The sequence below is a fragment of the Nylanderia fulva genome, unplaced genomic scaffold, assembly GCF_048542155.1.
Source record: "Nylanderia fulva isolate GAGA-0341 unplaced genomic scaffold, ASM4854215v1 Scaffold3, whole genome shotgun sequence".
In the NCBI taxonomy this organism is placed as follows: Eukaryota; Metazoa; Arthropoda; class Insecta; order Hymenoptera; family Formicidae; genus Nylanderia; species Nylanderia fulva.
Window position 1 is genome coordinate 3,056,316 of NW_028190368.1, and position 22,241 is coordinate 3,078,556.

The 22,241-nt window shown below is 38.1% G+C and overlaps 1 protein-coding gene across 1 annotated transcript in view; it reads left to right on the forward strand.

Moving 5' to 3' along the window:
• LOC114928735 (klarsicht protein) overlaps positions 1-22,241 on the forward strand; it is a 44,864-nt gene that overhangs the window by 9,863 nt on the left and 12,760 nt on the right. Inside the window, exons 3-15 of the mRNA XM_029300048.2 lie at positions 3,675-3,908; positions 5,429-5,692; positions 7,156-7,481; positions 7,696-8,242; positions 8,507-8,913; positions 9,047-9,173; positions 9,312-9,773; positions 9,859-10,029; positions 10,727-10,861; positions 11,658-11,763; positions 15,604-15,782; positions 19,492-19,655; positions 21,398-21,599. Coding sequence (XP_029155881.2) covers positions 3,675-3,908; positions 5,429-5,692; positions 7,156-7,481; positions 7,696-8,242; positions 8,507-8,913; positions 9,047-9,173; positions 9,312-9,773; positions 9,859-10,029; positions 10,727-10,861; positions 11,658-11,763; positions 15,604-15,782; positions 19,492-19,655; positions 21,398-21,599 — 3,324 coding nt within the window. The remainder of the gene's footprint in view (positions 1-3,674; positions 3,909-5,428; positions 5,693-7,155; positions 7,482-7,695; positions 8,243-8,506; positions 8,914-9,046; positions 9,174-9,311; positions 9,774-9,858; positions 10,030-10,726; positions 10,862-11,657; positions 11,764-15,603; positions 15,783-19,491; positions 19,656-21,397; positions 21,600-22,241) is intronic.

Consider the following 22,241-nt stretch of genomic DNA (forward strand, 5'->3'; position numbering starts at 1 on the left):
TAACGGGAACTCTTAGCTCTCTCCGATATTCGAGAGATACCAGCATCGGTATTAAAACGTAAAGTCCACCTCGGATTCTTGCGGCTTGTCAAATCGCCATCTCGGCGCGGAAGTTAATCCCCCCGTTTCATTACGCATATAGAGAGGTTTAATTTATCTAACTCTCTTGGTGGAATCTTATTTCCCACTTAATCACGTAGAATGACTCACGTGTCGTCCAATAATAGACGCTAATTTCATAACACGAGATAACATCGGGTTTGAATTATTCAATACGGCACACACATTGCGCTCTAAATTTATCTACTTTTACTATCGCCGCGAGTTCTCGCGTGATTTCAAATGCCATTTCACTTGTCATCGTCATCGTGGTCGTCGATCGACCGACATGAGGACACATTATCAGTACCATGATAGAACGATAGACTCTCTCTCTCTCTCTCTGGCTAGACACGCATTGCGTGTCTTCAGAAACCCGCATCTCGTATGACATTACGTTATCGTGTCATTACATTACGTTTCGCGACTCACTTCCTGTGTTGTATCATGTAATATTTTCCACGATGTCATTGTCACGCATGAGGACATGGGAGATAGTCTATCGAAACTAGCGAAAGGAAGAGCGTTTCGAATGCTCTTCGCTATTTTCTCCATTCCATTTTTTTATCTTTTAGACTGCACTGCAGTTGTCAGTATATGCAACTTAACTCGAAGGTTATTGCCCTAACATTACCGTCGAGGCCTTCAACTTGGGACGAGCCGACGACATTCTGACAAGCGCGATAGAAACCAGTTGAAGAGGTGGAAAGCGAAGAGCTGGAAAGACCGGCTGAGGGCTTTTATAATAATTTCCACCTCGGGGGAAAGAATAACTTCTGCGAACTAATTTTCACATGTAATGACGAAAGTAATTCTCTCCCTGTATATATAATTTTTTGTTGTATTGTTCTCATATGATTTCACTCTCATGCATTTTTTCTATTTTTCTACTTGTTCTAATTTTACTATTCTATTTTTTTAAATCAATTACCATATACGACATTCTTCGTTTTCTTCTTGAATATTTAATTGTTACTTTTCTTACCTGAAATTAGAGAATATCTATAAATATTTTTCTCGGGTTTTATTAATTAAAGATACCGAATACATAGGATTTTGACTTTCGATGAAATTTGCTGTTTTTTTATATGTTGAACAAAACATGTAATAGCTTCAAAGTTAAATGTAGTTACTGATTTATAACCAGTCAAACAACTTGCCAAGTCCTAATTTTTCATGTTTGACTGACTGCAAATTAATAACTACCTATTATTTAGCTTCGAACCTATTACATTTTTTATTCAGCAAGTCATAAGTTACAACATGAGAAAATCAGCTGATTTTACCGGGATTCAATTTCTTTGAATTTTATATAGGTTCAAAAACCCCATACTAACCATATAAAATTGAATCTTGGTAAAATTAGCTGTTTTTCTCATGTTGTAGCTTATGATCTGCTGAACAAAAACATAATAGGTTCAAAGCTAAATAATAGATAGTTACTGATTTACAGCCAGTCAACTACAAAAACTCGGGCTTTACGAGTTGTTTGACTGGCTGTAACTCAGTAACTATCCAATACTTAGCTTTGAAGCTACTTATTACATCTTTTGTTCAGCAGGACATAAGCTACAACATATGAAAAAAACAGCCAATTCCATTGCAAATCAAAATCCCATGTATTTGATGCGAAGTCCTTTTAAATAAATAAAGAGAAGACGAGGAAGAGAAGAAGAATTTTGTAATTAATAACATACGAGATGCATCAATCCGCAACGTGAAAGTATGCAGTATCGGTGAATGTCAATAACACATCGAACGGTATGCGTGAATTACCACCAACGCAGTATTTCCATCTCTTTCTCTCTCTCTTGCAATTCGTCTCGCCTTTCCATGTGGCGACTTGGCATTATGAATTCGAACCATAAATTATATATCTTACCTCGGATAAAATAATGAGCTTGTGTTTCTCTTCTCGAATACATTCTCGTATATACATGGCAATTCACTCGTCGTGATTCTTTAATATATGTCGCTGAACTTTCTCATCAAGACGCGTTAAAATTACTAAGCAACGCACGATAGATCTTATTTTATTTTTCCTCTACATTTTCCTCAGCACACATTTTATTACGGTCATCCTACTTGTTCCTTATCAGATTTCACGCTTGCAACTGTATATTATAAATATATTATACATATATGCACTATGTGCTCCGGAATGTGGACCGAAAATTATGAAAACGAACGTATCAATCTTTGATAGAATGTGTATTTTTAAGAAAATATTTTTCTTTGCAGATATACAATTTTTTTAATATGAATATGCATATCAAGAGCGTTGTACAATTGTACACATTTTATCGCGGTCATCCTACTTGTTTCTTATCAGATTTCATGCGTGCAACCGTGTCTTATATATTCTATGCACTGTGAGCTCCGGAATGTGGACCGAAAGTTATGAAAACGAACGTATCAATCTTCGATAGAATATGTGTATTTTTAAAAAAATATTTTTCCTTGCAGATACACATTTTTTTTAGACGAATATGCGTATATCAAGAGTGTTGCACAATTGCATGAGCTACCGGAGGCAAATGCGTAGCGTTTCACAATTTACGAACGCGGTCGTAATTTCACCCTATTTATTATCCGATACGGTAATTATCTGATCTGCGAGAAACGCGGAATTTTCTATTAATAATAAAGTTATTCACGAGCGCACGCTGACTGGCTCGATTCATACATATATCTTCCCGTTTCACATTCTGTCGGAGAGAGAGATATTCACGCTTTCATAACCGGCTGGTTCCTCGCTGCCGCCGCATTACTCCTTTCGAGCCCGAATGAACGATTGACAATGAAGGAGCGATATAAAAAGAATGAAGAGAATGAAAAAAAGAAAAATTCAAGACGAGAGCCGTGCGTGAAAGCGAACCGCGGCAATCGTCGTCGTGCTGCGAGATAAGTAGAACAATCACACATAATCGTATGCAATCTATCAGAGAAAGTGGGCTAATATGAACTGCGTGGAGTGATATCCCACACCTTTGTTTTTCTCGCGGAGATTTAGAGGCTCGATTCGAGGAAACCCGCGAATGTACGTGAGCGTTGTACAAAGGAGAGAGAGAGATAGGAAGAGCCTACTTACTAACTAGCGTGGCTTGGCTTACTTGGCGGAAGTAATAAAGAAGTTTTAAACGTTTTCTTTGCACGAGTACGTTTAACCTTTATGTTCTAGCGTATATATATACACACAGATACACACACACATACGCAATGTCGATTGATGCTACACGCTCCTAAGCTGCGCTTACTTTCTTCCGACTCGGTCTTACCAGGGATATCATGAACTCGCTACGTTATTAATCGTCATCAGTGTCGTTGAACAGCTAGAGTCATATAGTATGTCGATGCTGCGTCGAGATACATTTCGCGTACTTGTTTCTCATTTATCTTACGGTTTACATTTTCCACATAGCTATATGTATACATCTGTCTATATCTGGATCTAGAGAATTTAAACAAGGAGATAAGGTATCGAGATAGAAATCTACACCGATCGCGATCCGTTAATTTATCTATCTTTTGGAGACCGAAAGGTGCTAACAGATGCGTGACAATTTCTGTTTCAGGTACTCCAACGAGATATTAAGGCGCACGGACGTATTGTCAGTTCGGTTGTCAAATTAGGGGATAAAGTTTTCACGCAGCAACAGGAGCAGAAGCAACAGCAAAAACAGCAACATCACTTTTCGCAGCCCTTACAGATAGCAAGATCATTGGAACGACGTTGGCATCAACTGTTTCTACTTGCCTTGGAGTGGCAGTATCACATTGAAATCCTCGTATCTCGTGTAAGAAATAAGGTGAGTTATCTGTATTTTTGTCTTTCATGAAAACACCAATCCGTAAACATAAAGAATTAAAATGATTAGACGATATACTTACACGAACGAAAATATTGAAGTTTATTCAAAATTTATTTTTTATTATTTTATATATTAAAGCGCGAACGAAAAATATAAATATATAATAAAAGTATTAAATATGTATAACATTAAATATAATGAAGAGAAAATATAAGAAAAATATAATAAATATATTAATACAATTTTAGCAATCTAAGATGACAATATCATAAAAAGCCATATTTGAAATGTGGAAGTGCTTTAATTTAAATATAGATTACTGTCCCCGTCATATCGCTTTGAATTAAGTTTCGCAGTATTCTGCTCCTCGGGTATTAATTCCGCTGTGCTGGTTGCGGTAATTAAACTCAAACTTATGAGAAACTATGTCAGACAAGATGGATCGTCGAGGATGAGCGAATGGGCGATGCCGGAAAGTAAAGTGTGGGCAAGCAATAACTTACTAGTGATTGTGCAATTGACGAAGATGCTTCACACACAATTGATGACTATTGAGAGTAGTATATTGAGTGTCAGCTGCTATATACGGTTCCGTTTAATTCGACGCTCGAAGAGAAAGAAGGCCTTAAGCCAAATTGTATTCGAAATGCATTTCTCACTGCGGAAATAGGTACTTCTTTACGCACGAATAACTTTTCTTTTGTGAAATTTAATGATTTATACAAAACATTATTTTATAATGTGAGATTGAGTTTGTAAATAATTTCAGAAATTCGTGATTTCAGCTTATGAAATAGATTTTAAAAAACTTATTCGAGACTGAATTATATAATATGACAAGACCAAATAGTTTTTTGTAAAATGTAAACGCATTTATATAAATTAAATCTGTAATGTAAGATAAAAATTGTGATTTTTAGATTGATCGAAAGGAATGTTTTTGTCAGTCATTTTGCGTGCCGTCATCTATCCTTACTTGATAGCATGGGCACAAATACTTAGTTTATTACTTAGTTTATGACAGTTATATAGATACGGAGACGGTAGGCCTTTGCACTTCTATAACTTCAGCACGCGTAATTTTTCCATTGGAGATATAATTTCCTTGAAGTTTTATTTCATAAAATCTCTCTTGCTACCTTATATTTATCTAAATAAATAAAATTTTATCGAGTAGTTTTCTTCTACGAATCCAGTCTCATCCCGTTATCTCTCGTCGAAAGTGGCTGTAGAAACCTGAACAAAGTATCTCAATAAAGCATCAGGCATCATCACAACTCTCTCTATCTCTGTCTCATCAATTCCAACCGCGTATGACGCAGCAGCGCTGATAGTGAGCGATAAGTTATTAACACAAGATAAGGGTGATGTACGTATAGCAATATATGTACATTTTCGGACGACAGTTAGTTGCTAACAGATAAAATAGGTAGCGACGAAATAAATTTATGTTGAAAAATCGCATACTGTTATTATTATAATGTATCGAGTAAAAGGGATTCGGCTGTTTGTTTCAGAACGCCGCGCCTTGCAGTAGCGACAGCGACGAGGAACCGGTCACGAAACAGCCTCGACTCAGCCGCGGACGATCGCGCGGCTCCGGAGCGGAATCACCGGGACAGTCCGCTCGCTCGACGCGCACGGAACGCACGAGGCGCGTCACCGGACACAGCTCGGGCTCCGAGTATCATCACTCAGTCTCTGGAGGGACGAGGATCGACCCATCCGACAGCGACGCCTCTTCCGAGAACCGATCCGTCGGCGAAGGATCGTATTTCGAGGTACGTCCCGATTCGAGAACATAGACAGAGAGACTATTTGGCTTCGATTCGTCGACCTTTCGGCCGCGATGCCGCCGATCGAGCCGGATCATCCCGCCAACTTTTTAGATCACGAGATCCATTATTCGCGAATTGGAAAGACCCTATTATTGTCACGGATCGCTGTCGTGACCGCATAGCCGAGGAACAGTTGTTATAAAAATACGAGGGATTTATGCGACGAGTGAATCACGCGAGTAGATGGAGGAGGAGTCATATTTATGTTCCGATTGGATATAAAATAATCCAAGAGAGAGAGAGATAAGATTGGTAATCACGCAATATTATCGGTCTAAATAATGTTTGGACAGAAATTTAAATCAAACGAGAGAGCCTCATCCAAGGTTGTTTCGCTCATAGTATTTTTGGACAAAAGATCGCGAGGCAAAACGTTCGCAATGTTTGCATCTCTTGCGTAAAAATTGACTAAAGACAGGAAACGGCTCGTATAGTTGTTCCACGAATCGGCAGCCGCTATTGTTCTCCATATTGCTGTCGCGAAACGCGACTATTACGGAGTCATTGACCTGATTTTCGAGCGTTGCGCGAATCTCTCGATTCACGCGTCGGGATGTTAAACTCTACTCCCTGCTGAGACATTCTTTCGATGATGGGCGCAGCTTGCTCTTAATTAATTCTTATACCGTTATATATTGCTTGCGATAGACGGGAACTCAGCGTTAGCGCTTATCCTATCAACCTCGATGAGCGCATCCTTACCCGAGTAAGTAATAGAGTCGCGAATTACTCTTCCTCTCTTGAAATTTCGCAATTACACTAGTTAAACTTAAGCGTAGTCTTAGCTTTACTGAAAGATAAGAACGCTTCGTGCTTACTACTATCACTTCGCATTGTGTAGTGTAGAATAGAGCGCGTTATCCGCACGTGTTAAGTGGACAAAGTCTTGCGCTGGTGGAAGGCTTTGCGAGGAACGGCTTCTGTTAAATGAATCGGGCACGCATGTACAGTAAGAAGGCTATGCATCACGGTGGACGGTGATCTTGACAAAAAATAGCGGTCGACTATGTAACAAAAACCACGGTATCCGCGTCGGGCGACCGAGATCTCGTGAAAGACCTTCGAGAGCAGTCTACCTCTTAAATTATAGATATTTTAATACACAGTTTAAGAATTATATCTTTCACTTTGACACGCCATATATCGACATTGTGCAGCATTCGAAGTTTAGACAGATTTAAAATACTCAGACGTAGCTTCTCTGATGTCCAAATTTTGTCCAGTACAGCGATGCAAATTTATTTTCAAAACGATTAAGGTTGATTATAAAATATCTTATTTATAAATGTTTTGCTCGATAATTAATCGCTTATCGCGCGAGAACTTTCCGATAATGAAATGTCAAGCATGTCATACAGTAAACTCGAATTAATCAAATATAAATAATATTTTTTGACGATGCGCAGGATGAATTGTGTCAGCTGTGTGTGATGGACGCAAGGTCCGACGAACCGGCAAAACGAGAAGCCACTAGTTCCATTGCGTCTACCGGGGGGGATCGAGGGGAGGAAGGTGACATCGAGGACAACGGACTGAGCATCAACGATATGCCGCCCACACCGGATACCGTACCGATAACAACGTCGACAGCGGCGATGCAGGAGACGTGCGACGAAATCGACGCGGCGGATACCGTGCAAATCGAAAGTACGGAAAAATCTAATAACGGTCTGCGGACGAAGACCGAGCTTAAACGCTGTGGGGCAACAGAGGTTGCTGCCTCGTTCAATACGTGAGTAGCATTGTTTATTTCTCTCACGTTTGTTTCGCAAACTCGAACAATACAATTGTAATCGTTCCAAAATTGATTGATTGCCTGATCAGCTCTTTAACGTTGATTTTTCGCCGAGGTAGCATAAGTTCCATAAATAATTTCTCGATCCTCTTGATAAACTGCTAGTCTTAGCTATATATATTCGGTACTAGATTTGTTTCTTGATGTTTAGGTCCGATAGAAAATCAAAGAACTGTGCTACCTTTTATTTTAAACATCTGGACACTGATTCCGAGGCGGATTGTAGTCAACCAATCCAGGAATTGTCAAACACAGTGGACGATTCCTCCGAGGAAGAGTGGACTTATACTCCTGCTCGTCGGAATAATTCGTTTGTCGTTTCGGAGCAGCGTAGGACGAACGTTGTGGTCCGTTTAGATTTTGACGAAAGTCCACGGGTGGCTGTGTCAGAAAAAATGCATTTCACGCAGGCGAAGAATGCAAATAACAAGAGAGAAATGTCAGCGGAATGTATGCACGATCATGATGCTCAGCAAAAAGATAGCGATGATGAAAGGAAGAATGATAAGTCAAGTATCCAGAGGTTAATTAAAGAAGTGGAAAATTTGATTGGCGAGGAGCGACATACAGCCTCGCGCAGCTTTTCACAGTTAGCATTCGAGGAGAAGAACATAACGAATAATCATCGTGCTAAGTACGCGCGCGTGAAGGAATGGTTGAAGTTGAACGCGTCGAGAAGTTACGAGGGCAGGTCACAGGTAAATTAAATTACATCGATCAATACTCCTAGAAAAATATGGTAGAGAACGGTGAACAGTGTTTTTTTTTTTTTAGATCGAATTAAATATTTCAGTTGATATATAAATTTTGCGTAAAATTATGATTTGATATTTTTTTGATAGCAATAATAATATTGTTATTCGTATATAATGAAATTATTACGCGATTTTTTTACACGCAAGGACACATCGAATAATAGAATATACGATGTAATTGTAATTACGTACGTATATATATTACAGCCATTAGACAGCTGCGATGCCAGCGGTGTATACACGACGGAAGAATCGGATGGAGAAAGACAATCGATATCGTCGGATGATTTACAAAGCAGCGTCGCGACCTATCGCCGATTTGAAGGCGCTCTCGGGTGTATATCGCAATCCCCTTCACAAGAGATACTCTATAATTTTCAGAAAACGCCTATTAACGAAGTATCCCCCGACGAGAGTACGCCCAAGGTCATAATGCGTTCTAAACAAAAAGTAAAAGGATCTAGACCGTGGAGCGTTTCTTGTATCTCTCAAATCGGAAATAATCCTAATTTGGCTCAGATAAACGATCCTATTTTACCATTTTCTATATCAGAGACCGCGCTTCATCAGTTAGTCACAACTCCACCTACTAAATCCGTTTCCTTGGATGCTACGTAAGTGATATTATTTTTAGTATAATCTTTGTTTTTGTTTTTTTTTTTATTTTTTTAATTGTTAATACACGTTAATGAATGACTAATTAATTTTCCGTGCAGTGATTTATCACCGAATGTATTTATATTACAGAGGAACACGGAAATCATTTAATTCCACATCTACTTTATTAGAAGAGTCTCTTATATGTCCTGATGATCGCGTAGTCAGAAATATTTCATTCCGCAGAAAGAAAAATAGATTACGTAAAAAGACTTTGGTAAGCGAAACGTTAGATTATAATATAAAAAGTATTTGTCATAATAAAAATGTTTATTCACGTTCGTTAAACGTGCTTTTGACTTCGAACTATATTAAACTCAAAAATATGATAAATTATCATTTTATATTTATTTAGGGTCGTAAAAGCGAATCTAGTTCGGAAAGCGTACATGCCAATCATCATTCGGCGGGTAGCGATGGTAGCTCGAATCAGCAACGTTCGTCTCGTAAAATGATTCCAAGTCGCACAATGCATACAGTTCCGAAAGACAGCTGCCACAGTCGTTCGACGACTCTCGTTAAATCCGGGTCCTTCTCGGGTTGTACCGTCTACCAGCAATTACACGCGGAGACGGCACTTTCTAACAATTCTACGCCGCTCAGACTACTTTGTTGCAAGTCAATTGCTTCCACGTCGGAGATTGAAGGCGAGGATCATAATTGTGCTCAAGGACATCTCGCTTACGATAATAATATGTTGAATAACGCGGCGAATAGCAAAGAACTAACTAGTCAGCAGTTAAATGTAGACAGTGACGTAGAAATGAACAGCCTTGGTAACAATTCGTTATACGAACAGGCTTGGGATAATTACCAGGTGATGCAAATAATTGTGTAACATTTTTAATAAATAATATTATAAAGTAACATTGTTTTATATTTATCGATTTGTTGATTTACAGGAGAAGTATATGAGTGAAGCTTATAGCGAACCATTAGACGTAGAGATGGCTCGACGATTATTGGATTTTGGAGATGATTATCGAAATTTTCTCGATAGTCAGTCGGAGTGCGCGTCCAGTATAAGCGCAATTCCTGCTAGTTCGCCATTGCCTAAGATTCGCACGCATCATGTACGTCATGTATTACTATACTTTCTCGATCAAGTGTCTATATTCTTTCTATAAAAATACCAATGTTCCAAAGAAAAAATTAATACATAAATCATACATTAATAATTTGTATGTACCTATATGATATCCGAATTGTGCCATTTTCTATTATGTTTATTGATAGAAATATACGCTCATAAAGCTTCTTAGATCATTATATCATACATTCATTAAAAACATCTTAGAGTTAGATTAATTGCTTGGATCACAGTCACGTCAAATAAATTTTTCAAGCAATATAGAAGTGTTTTATTTTTTCATGATTGCATGTAAGTTTTGAGATGTCTTATCCGATTATGATATAAATTTTAATATAAGTATACTTTTTCTGATACATGAATTGTGATTTCTCTCTTTTAAAATTTTTTTATAGCTGTATTTTATTACAATATTGATGAATTGTAAATCTTAAAACAAAACGACATAAATGACAATAGAAATAATATATTATCAATAAATGATTGATAAGGTAATTAATATTAGAGAAGAGAGAAAAAGAAAAGATGAAATGTTTGCATAATGATAGATAATTTGTGCATTTATGTATGGTACATATTTCTGGTATCTATTGTTTTGTGCTTATTCATGAGAGAGTGAGAAAGGAAACATCATATATGTTATGTAATCAGCAAATTCACGCAAACTCATCGTGTTTTAGGTAATTGGCGATAGTACGGAAGAGAGTGATAGTGATGAAGAAGATTTACGAAAAATCGTAGAAAATTCACAATCACAGCTTATACTTGCTGAAAATGCTTTCATAAGATCCAATGGTCCGATTCCTGCAGAACTCGTACGTATTTTGTTACTAATGTTTGCATTACAATGTTCTCCTGTATGTGTATCAAAGTCAAAGTACAAATGCTTTTGGAATATGGTCTTTGCTTTACTCTTTACTCGTCTTATTCGTTATTTTGCTTTATGTAGATAGTAATTATATTAAGTTGGTCGTATCATAAATGTCATTAAGCATGTATGAATATATAAAACATAATTTAAGTTTATATTGTAATATTATATTTCCTCTCCTACATTATTAGCATATATATCACATAATATTGGATTAGAGATAAAACTACTTTTTTAATGTAGATTTTTATTAATTATACTTAAAGAACAAATATCTTATATTTTTGTGACATGTATAAGATTTATGCGTATATCTGTATATTTCAAGTCTTAATTTATATATTAAAGTTTACTATTTTTACCAAAGAAAAATCTGAGATTTTAATAATAATAATTATCTTTCTTTCACACACAAAATCTTTTCAAAATTTTTTTATTATTTTTTCATATTGTATATTCTCTTTTGTCTTTTATTATGAACTATGAAACTTTTACTTAATAAGAATCATTATAAATAATGCATTATTGTGTAAATTGTTATGATCGTCTAATTGTAGGAAGAGGAATAGTAGCAAAAACATGCGTGCTATTTTTTATTATTGATATATTAACTGCGATAATAAAATAATGTAATAATTTGATTAATAAAAATGTACAATTTTATATTCCGCTTGTGTCATGATATGTCATGACAATGCAGGCATATTAGTTAATCGAATTTACCTTTCTCTCTCCAATAGGCCGAAGTGGAGTCTGCGTGTAAAGAAAACTTAGGGTGTTTGAAGAATGTATTGGATTCGCTAAACGGATACTTGCCAAATGAAAAATATTCGAAACAAGTTCGCGGTGAGTACAATCAGTTAATTAATTTTATATTGTTCTTCTATATAATTATAATTATTGCTTTATACTTGTTATTTTGGTCTGAGGGAACTTGTTCTCTTGCTTTCCTGTAATGGAATACGATAAAAAGTTTCTTTTGAAATTTCAATATTACTGCATGTTAATACACATACAGTAAAAAGCTGTTTTTGTGCAAAGAGACATACGATCACATTATTTCATCGTATCTGTTTTTTTATCTTATATTATCAGTATTAATCGTTTTTTATTTTTTCAACGGATGAATAGATAACAAATATTTGAGTGTGTGCAATTCTATCGTATAACAATTGTATAATTCTGTTTTATAAATCTACTGAAGAATATAATTGTGTTCTTCTGTGCTGAAATTAGTCATAATCTGCCATTGCGAAACTCTCACTCTAATTTGATCACTTTATCATTCATATGCACAACTAATATGTATTAAATACCTAATTAGAAACAAACAGAAGAAAGAAAACTTAGAAAAGCATGAACTCGATATATTAATATTAATCATTTTAATATTATTTAATTATTTTATATATATATATATATTTATTTTATTTTACACATACTTACGTATATTTATTTCTTTTATTATTTCTGTAATAAATCTCTTCAATAAATCTGTTTATTAAAAAACAGGTATTAGAAAATAATTGCATGTGTAATATCTTCTTTATTATTTTAATGCGATCTGTGCAACGATTGTAATTATTATTTAATAAGTACGGTATTTTCAGCGTTTTACTAATTTAACAGATTTATATACATATATATTTTAAAATAGAGATGAAGAAATGTCGTCAAGACATAGAATAGAAAGTAAAAAAATTACACTAAAAAGAATATTATGCAAACAATGAAGTATATATATAAAATAAGAATTAAATATTCCTTCGTATGTATTTTTCCAATATGATCTATAACAAAAATTAACTGACGTATTTATCATAATTAAAATAGACTGCTAACGCATTATTACATGCTTCTGTGGTGCGAAAATTTAGATTGGCGTTAAAGAAAAACAACACTACAAACTTTCTAATCAACGTAGTTCGAATATCCAAAGAAAGAGAAAAAGATAAGAGAAAGTAGAAAATATGCTCTCAACGATTCATTCGCACTTGAAATAAATTGCCTTGCAGTGCATTGCCTATTATAGGCGTCGTTAGGAGTAATTCATTCGCAAAATAACTTTCGATTATCTCAATGGATTAGTGTCGAGTGCAGGAGGGATTAACGACAAATTTATTTCGATCGTAAATCTATAATTAAGTCTCCGGACAGCGTGTGCATGTGGGTGCCAAGGTAGTTAGGTGCGCGTAGGTAGCCAAGCATCTTCTCGTATCGCTGGACTCATCCGAGAGAGTCATACCTTATATAAAGTAAGACTCTCCCCCGATTCCTAGAGAGAGCGCGTTGAAAAAGTCCGATCTTGGCGCGCTATCGCTCGCTGCTCACTTCGCTCGTTCGCTCTCCGTCTCGCGACTACGTTCAGGTGTCACGTGGGATCGAATCGGAGTGCTTGCTCGCGCCCGCGAACGCGAATGTCGTCGCAGTGTTTCGTCGCGCTCGGATCAGTTAGGACGTCACCGGACGTCCGCCCGTCGTAGTGTTTTTTTACCCAGCTTCCGCGTCGCGATTCCGTAAAAAGAAGGAAAAAAAGACGGATCGACGTATCGTTCAGAATCAGCTGTTACCTCCGAGTTTCTCTCGCTCTAATGCTCGCGCGAAGGGAAAAGGTAGCCTCGAGCGATTTGCGTACGTATCTCTGCTTTATCTCTTCACGATTGTCATTCATTATTATTGCGCGTTCGTGCAGTTATGTACAGTGAATATTAATCACGAATAATGCTCAGCCTTGCGTAATCGACATTTGAAGCCTCCTTTACAACATATCGTATTACTCGTAGCAAACTTTCCTAAGCGTTTTCCGCCCCCTCCATACACATATATTTCAAGTTCTGTTTTTCTAATGTATAATGGCGTCATGTTTACGCGAAAGGAAAAACCGGTTGGACGGTTCTTGTAGGAAAGTTTCTTTTACGATTATAACGTTCAAGGATTTGTTAAATTATTGACAATAAGTATCGGAATACTGCGAAATTATGCTAAAATTGTAAACGTTCGTATCCAAAAGCAACAAAAATGTTAATTTCGCGTCTCTCTCTCTTTCTCCTCTCTTTTTCTCTTTTATGTTTTTGAATTTAAAAGTTTATGTCGTACAATCGCTCTCGAAATCATATGAGGTCAGCAATATTAACCATCATCTTCCCGGAAGTTTGCACTGCCGGGACCGACAATGACATAAGTGCCGTGTAAAATACGATCCAAATCCGGTTACTTGCCAAATCTATCAATCATCCTTTCTCTCGTGATAGTCGCTTCAAACGTTTGCGCGTTGTCTCCCGACAATCTGTGCTCCTAATTATCGTTCTACTTTTCCGAAAAGAAATTACGATTAGTTTGGGGAAAGTCATATATATATATATATATATAAAATTATACATATATATATTTATAAAACATGTAAAAAATATATAATATATATAAAATAATATATATTATTTTTATATTTATTATTAAATAACATATATAAAAAAAATATTTAAAATGTATATATATATATAATATATCCATATATATATCCATCGCATGTTCGCATTCAACGCGGAGCTTAGAAGTTTCTCAGAGCGCGTCTTTTACACAGCAACTGCTCGTACGTAAAGTTTTCCGTTAATTCATACGGCATCGTTTCCGCGAAAGGGGCGGCGTGGGTTGCCTTGTTTAAAAACCATATGGGCGGCACTACACTCTCGATGCCAATTTACGCTCTAGCGATCATATGCGACGAAGCATACGATCGCACTGTACATTCCATACATATATACATTTCGTATGCAACACATGTGGGTTTTTAAACTGGACGCGCGCTTATCCTAGCTGCTCGTCATCCTGTACAGTCTGTCATATCTTGTAGGTCAATGTAAAACGCGATACTTTCTACATGTCGAATTTTTCCTCTAACTTTTCCGTACGCCTCTTTTTTTCTTTCTTTTCTTTTTTTCCCCTTTTTTTTACGATCAAATGCATAATGGGATATATCGATATATTAGTCAATCGCTATTTGCTTCTTGTCTATATTTCTATCTTTTGCATTGTATGTGTACATGCGATTTTGGTATGGAAAAAAGTGGTCCCTATAAAAGAAAGCGACAAACAGAAAAGAGGTCATGAAAGTCGTACGGTACAGATATAAAGCCTCTTGACCTTTACGATTTCTTTTTGTGCACAATTGCTTTACATAACCGGTCGATGAGAAGCATATAAATCGTCACAGAACACCGTTATTACGAATAACAGTATAGCTTGAGATGCCCCGGAAACGAAAAAATATATAGGATAATAATTGCTAGTTTCCTTCCTTTCACCTGCTTCCTGGGAGTTCGCTAAAGGAAGACTAAAAGGAAACTTAATCGCACGAATGCACCCATTGAGCGTCAGAAATGTTGAATTACCGTCATTTGTAATGATGTAGGAAAATATACAATTTCGCGTGCGTTAAATTAATATATGATAGTACGTTACATGCTATACTTTTCGCATTACAAATTATATACGCCTTTTAAATCATTTTTGAAGAGTAAAAAGAAATAATTAAGATTTTAGTAATTTTCTATAACTATTTTACCTTTAAAATATTTTTGATTGGCTGAATAAATGGGCTTTCGAAAAAAATCATATAATGTTATTATCTATTTTTAAAAAGTGTCTATTTTAACTAATTTTAAATTATATATTATGCAATTTGTTTAGGTATGATTGAAAGATGGGAGACTTTGTCATCGAGAGTCGAACAGGCGCAAACTGCTGGCACTCTTCAACGTGCATTGACTACCATGCGAACAAGATTCAAAGCCATACACGATCGACTATTCGATTATGAAATCGTCTTGGAGCCGCATCTGCTCGATGATCGTATTAAAAGGATTGCTGTAAGTTGCTTTTTTTAGCATTATATATATATATATATATTATTTCACACACACGCACATACATATATTGGCTTGGAAGTGATGAAAAAAGTCACTTATAATTTTTAATTGAAGTTTGAATTGCATATATATGCGAAATATATATTTTCGTACATGTTATTTAATTTTATTTTTGTGAAATAATATTATAGGTAATTTTTATCAGCAGTAAGCATGTATTGTACGTTGCACGCTGTCGGTAAATATACCAGTGGAGTTGTATCCTCTTCTGCTATGGAAGAGATCTTACGTTGCGATGCAATCGATATTGATACAGCAGAAATCTCATTGATCCTTTCCCTCTTTCTTTATCTTTCAATCTCTCTCCCGTTCTTCATCGTTTTTTATTTATAATATTTATTTTAATGACACGATTATCTGAAACAGTACATTAATTGGTTTAAAATTGATTGAGTAAAAATATATTTTTACTAAATGAAAGCTCTTAGAAGATAATTCACACGTATTCATAACAAAAGTATTATATCAAATTCTTCAAATCGCAGCACCGAGGTATTCAACCCTAAAAAAATAAATTAACGATATTTATCATATGAATATATTTGATTCGATGACCAGAGATGTTCGAGAGTTGACGAGCTTAAAAAAATTTGGAAAAAAAAAATTCAGTTTTGAACGTACGTGGCTTACTAAGTTTCTGACGAATTTCTGCGAGTTCTTCGGAAATCGAATCGGAATAAGGGAGCGCGTTATTGGAAATGTCTCCGGTACGCGGCGGGTAAGACAGAAAAGTCAGAAGCTCAGGCAGAAAGCTCGCGATCGGGGAAGAGGAACAAAATGAAAGCGAGGGAGAGAGGGTGGAAGAAGGCGGATGCTGGAGAGATAGAGAGAACGGGAAGAGAGAGCAGTCAGGAACCAAGTAGAGAGGAGGCAGAGGTAGTGGCGTAAAAGCGTAGTCGTGTCGCACGTACGCTCGTCTGACGGCGACGTGCTCGGCATCGCAACTCGCGCGGAGAGCGAACGCCGGCGAACCTAGCCAACCCCCTCGGTGGAGTTTCACTCCCCCCGAGAGTCATCCCCCGATCCTCCCGGCACATCCACCAGACCTATCGTGCCGTGGAAGCCGCCTTCCCTCTCTCTCTCTTTCACCCTGCCGCAATATCCTCCGCACCCTCCCCAGCCTCATTGCGAAGACCAAACACATGCTCCCTATCTATCATCAAGATGTATTAGCGTCCAACATTTGCCGGGTGAACTCGTCGCTCTGCTGCATTATGCACGAGATGTTGTATGTGTGTAGCTCGCGCCGATCCGCGCCGGTCCGCGTTCTTGTTTTACATGTCTTGTGTTTACGGTCTCGTGCTTAAGGTCGTCAAAGTCTCCCCGAAAGCACGACATCAGTTTCCTTGACGCGGTCGTAAGACTCGCGTACCCGTTCGCGGAAGCTGTAGCTTTCTAGCTCCTCCCGAAAAATCCCCATGAGTCCCTAAAGAATTAATATCGCATTAATTATCATATTAATATTATGTGATTCGTTCACAGTCGAAACTACATACGCAGCACCGACAATGTAATCGCGCAGACGTGCGTACGTGCGTGTCGCGCGGGAGGAGAGCCCGTCAACAAGCTGATTACATATCGCGGATGATTGTCGTCCGCACGTCGACGCACGTGGAGAGCTTGGCGATTGGAATGCAGGTCGCGCGACGCCGAAAAGCGCAACTGCGCGAGCGAATGCAGATTGACGCGCTCGCGCGCGAGGCAGAATTGTGAACGTTTCGTTATGTATTATGCATCGCTAAGCGGCACCCTGCATTGGGCATCTGCACGTGTGCACATTCCGCGGCACGTACATTCGACGCGAGCGATTCGATCAAGGCTCGTCACCTGCTGATTATGCTATTGCGTCAAATCCGGACAAACATTTACCGTTACAGCTTGTCGCTGGAGCTTTACGCTTTATTCCTGGTATAAATCAACTTACGCGATAATTTCGCGACAGAGTTTCAGATATGAAGAATCGACGAAATTATGATATTAGACTCAAATTGTGATCGTTGTAATCTCGGATTAAACTGAAAATTAACATTATAGCGTTTTATCGTATCAAAATTTGACTTTATTGTAGACTTTGAAAAATTGATTACACTTTCCCTTTTTTCTTTTTTCATCTCTCTTCGTAGCATTTTTTTTTCTCGCAAGATCGAATCCTTATACGTATCATAGAGAAAGAAAGCGTGCGGATACGCGATACCACGAGGGAGAAGTATTGCGTGGCACAATTAAAATACTGGCAGTGGATCTCTCCGTCCCACTTAGTACCGCGGAATTACGAGACGTAAAAAGCTAATTCTCTACTTTTACAGGGTACGTGCTCGGCGGTATGATCGAAGCGGGGGTGAGGAAGGAGGGGGACGGCCCTCATAGACATGCAGGTCCCGAACGCGCAGCGACCGCTCTGTATACCGAATTCGAATCAATTGATTGGCTGTTGATTGGAAATTGAATTAGATCGGAATGTGCGTGCCTGCGTTGCGAGGGTAGAGAATGGTTTGGTGGCTGCCGCTGCTTGTGCGTCGTTGATGCTGATGGTAGCGACGGCGACGAAGAAGAGAAGCGTAACAGCGGCGGCAGCCAGTCAACCAGGGGTGGTTACGAAAAGAGGGGAGAACCCGCGGCGCGGTCGCTTCTGCCTTTGCTATGCGCCCGGAATATCAATGACAACCACTTTTCGCCGGACAGCGGAGCAAATCCACGCCGCGCACTTCGCAAAACCGCGCTGGGGACCGCTCTCCTTTTCATCGCGCGATTTGGCCCGCTCGACGACGCGGACAAAACCAGACGACTAGCCGCCAGCTGCTCGCGATGACGGGAGGAAGTGTTTCGATTAAAATTTTCCACTTTGAGTGAAAAATAAAGGAAAAAAAAAATGCATCCCCTTGATTCAATGTTCCGTGTCCGGTGATTCGAGGATCCGTCGTTCTGAAACGCTGCAAACGAGTATTTATCAGCGACGGCGCATAGCTAAATATAAGGGTTGTAGGAACACGCGTACGATGCAGTAACCACGTCACGTTGTCACATCCCCGACGAGGACCGCATAAATAAACCCGGGTTTACGACGGCGAACGTAGGGCGACGTAAGAGAACGAAAACGAGAGACCTCTCCCTGCGTTTCTCTTCTCTTCCCGTTCCATTTGTCTCGCTCATCGCGTGACGAGGAGGAGACCTCGGGGAAGCTCGTAAAGCTCGTCCTTGCGGTCATCTCGCGCGTCTTATATCCTCCGCCTCGTCTCTTCCGTTCTTTAAAAGTAATTTCCTTCTCTTCTACCGAGGATTATCGTACAAGGTGTTCGCTATATCGACACGCTGCATTTTTATCGATCTTATGTTTTTGGATAAAAAATCAATTTAGAAGACACGAGGATAAATAAATCACGGAGTATTGTATCGACTGGTGTACGTGTATAAAAGAAGTATCACGATGTCTCGATATACTACATACGGTATAAAAAAAAGATCTCGCTTAGAGATCTACCACGTGTAACTGTAACTTCTTAGCAGAAGTAGCTTCTTAGTTCCGTAGCCACTTTATACATCACCTTCACCCTCGAGCGACCCCTGCGCGTTTGCCCCTGCACCGCGCGGGTAATTCGTTTGAGTTAGGCGAGCCAGCTAGCTACTAAAAATGTATATTTTATGTTCGCAGGCCGACATAAAAGTTCTAGATGACCACAATACTCCGATGCGGGCGTTGAATGTCTCCGCGCATCGTCTGATCACTGATCTCGGTGCATCCGCGCCCTTAATCTGCATAGCCCTCAAGGACAGCGTGGCGGACCTTTATAGGATACACGACGAGACCTCACAAAAGTAAGTGATTACAGTTTTAGACATTACAGATTACTTGTTTCTTAAATCCAAATATTTGGAAATAAAATTTAAAAACTTGCATATATAAATTGTATTAAAAATTTTTATCGCTTTGCCTTGATTCGATGAAAAAAACGTAATTAAAAAACGTAAATTAAAAAAAATTGACTTTTATGAATAAAAGCCTGTCGATGCATGACGCGATGTGGATTTTGGGAAAATCACGCTACGTTAATACGAGAAAACGGCTCGATAGTTTCCTTGATTAATTTGGAGTGTATCTTGACTGCGGGGTTCAACGGTATATGCCGTACAGAATAGTACTGGATCATCGGCTGGCCGTTCGTCGGCCGACGTGTGACGTTAGGCAAATATTTTGAGAGGTAATGAAGCCACCAAAGCAAACAGCGGAAACCGAGAGCGGCATAGGTACCGCCAGTAAGGGCTCTTCTCGTTGGGATTTTGACCCGTGTCGCGGGATTACTAGCTTTAACGGAGATCGCGTTTAATCACGGACCTTTTCTACGTGACGGCTCCGACAGAAAAGCGAACGAATCAAACGGTCAATGCAATATTCGATTCTGCGATAACTTTTTTTTTTGCTTCAAACTTATCGATATTTTATTTTATCGAGGGGTTCGAAATAAAAAAATATATAGGTATCTTCTTTTATATAAATCACTTTTTACAGATTCTCCACTTTACTCCACCTTTAATAATTAATTCTAATTTTTAGAATGTAAGTGTTTTCAATTTTTATTTAATGGTCTTTACATGCATTAAAATATTTAATATCGAAATTAATTTCATAAGAAATTTTTGAACAATTTTTTATGATCATTTAATTACGCAAACCACACACACACATTAACACTGTTTTAGAAAATTATAGTAACTATTTCTTTACATCGCTATTCTTCCATTGAGCGAAAAATAGTTGGCGCTATCATTACAACCCCCTTTTAATTTCCATATGAGCACTCGAGTCCCCTCTTTGATAGGGGCTTAGGCCATTCAAAGGGGTTTACCACTGACCTATTGGGGTTTGCAGAGGTCAATCCTATCCCTTTTGGTATGGAGAGACACTTCTATTCTTGTAGCGAGAGATGATTTCCACAAAGGATAGTTATCGAATCTTTCGAATTATTCATACAATGAGTGGACGATCTATTTGTAAATAAAAAAATACTATTTGAAATTTTTCAATGACAAAATCAATGTTGTAAAAATATCTGATAAAAACTTATCGACTTTTCGCCTTACTGACGGATACGCCAATGTGGGAAAGAGACACAACCAGCTCTTCGATTCATTCGTACATTCGCTGGGGACGTTCAGATTGACCTGGAATAAAGTGTTTTTATTTGCCGATAGTGCCGGAGGGAGGGCCTACTAATAATTCGACGTCTTAATGTTTACGCAACGGCTTTACTCTCTTTCCGTTTTTTATTGTATTGACTTGCATGATTTTTCTGCACAAATTTGCTTCGCGTTCTTTATATTCACCCTTTCGAGACGTAATGAATAATTCATATGAAATAAACGAAATAAAGAAAAAGAGATTTCTCTTTCTCAAAGTGTTAATATTCTCTAAAATATTATGTATATATATCGTGAATATTATATCGATATTTTATTTATCTATAGCTGAGAAGAGAAATATCGCGTACCCGTTACAATATATGGCTTTTGCAATGCGATGCGGTTTATAAATGTGCGCATCTCCGCGTTTTTCTTTTCAGGTGTAAGCAGCAGTTGCGCGCCTTGCAAGACGTACAACAGTTCGGTACATGCTTGGCCGAACTCCAAACCGTTCTGCAGAACGACAAAGAATCTTTGGCGGTCTTGGACGTAGCCCTGCAAGCGGGAGCCACTCCGAGAATCGCCTCCTCCGTCATTCACTTCGCCCGGCTTCTATCCGAGAGACAAGACGTCAATTGTCAGGTATTGTGCTCGCAATTAAAAATATTTACTTCTTTCGATCGAGCCTCATTTGCATAATAATGGTAGAATTACGTGTTCAATAATAACAATCGTTTCCCAAATTAGAACAGTTTGACTTACGTTCCATCGTCTTTTTAAATTAACCCAAGTTCTTTTTACCGAATATGCACATAGAGAATTAAAGTTAGCAAACTACAAAATCTTTCCCAAATCGTTTGTCAGATATCCCCATCGCGTTCTTGATTTTCAATCGGTTAGATGGCTGTTAGCAATTATTCAAGGCCGGGTGGATGGGGTAACGGTTCCCAGAGGTATCGCTTGTGTGCATAAAACCATTTCCCCGCATAGATTGGGAGACTCGCGGGTCCCGGGGATGTAACTTACCTAAAGGAAAGCGAGATTATAATGCGGATTGTATATCCCGTATTTCCGATACGTCACGCTAAATCGCTTCGCAAATTGCGTTCCTCGGATTGCGCGGTACAGATTTGCTGGAGATACCGTATCCGATCTTCTTCTTTCGATTAGCACATGCGCTATTAAGCAACGGAATCATATCGTGCTCGAATCATATCGCGCTATCCGATTTATTATTCCGACAATGCTTTAAAAGGAGACATGCAAATCTCTTTTTTTTTTTTT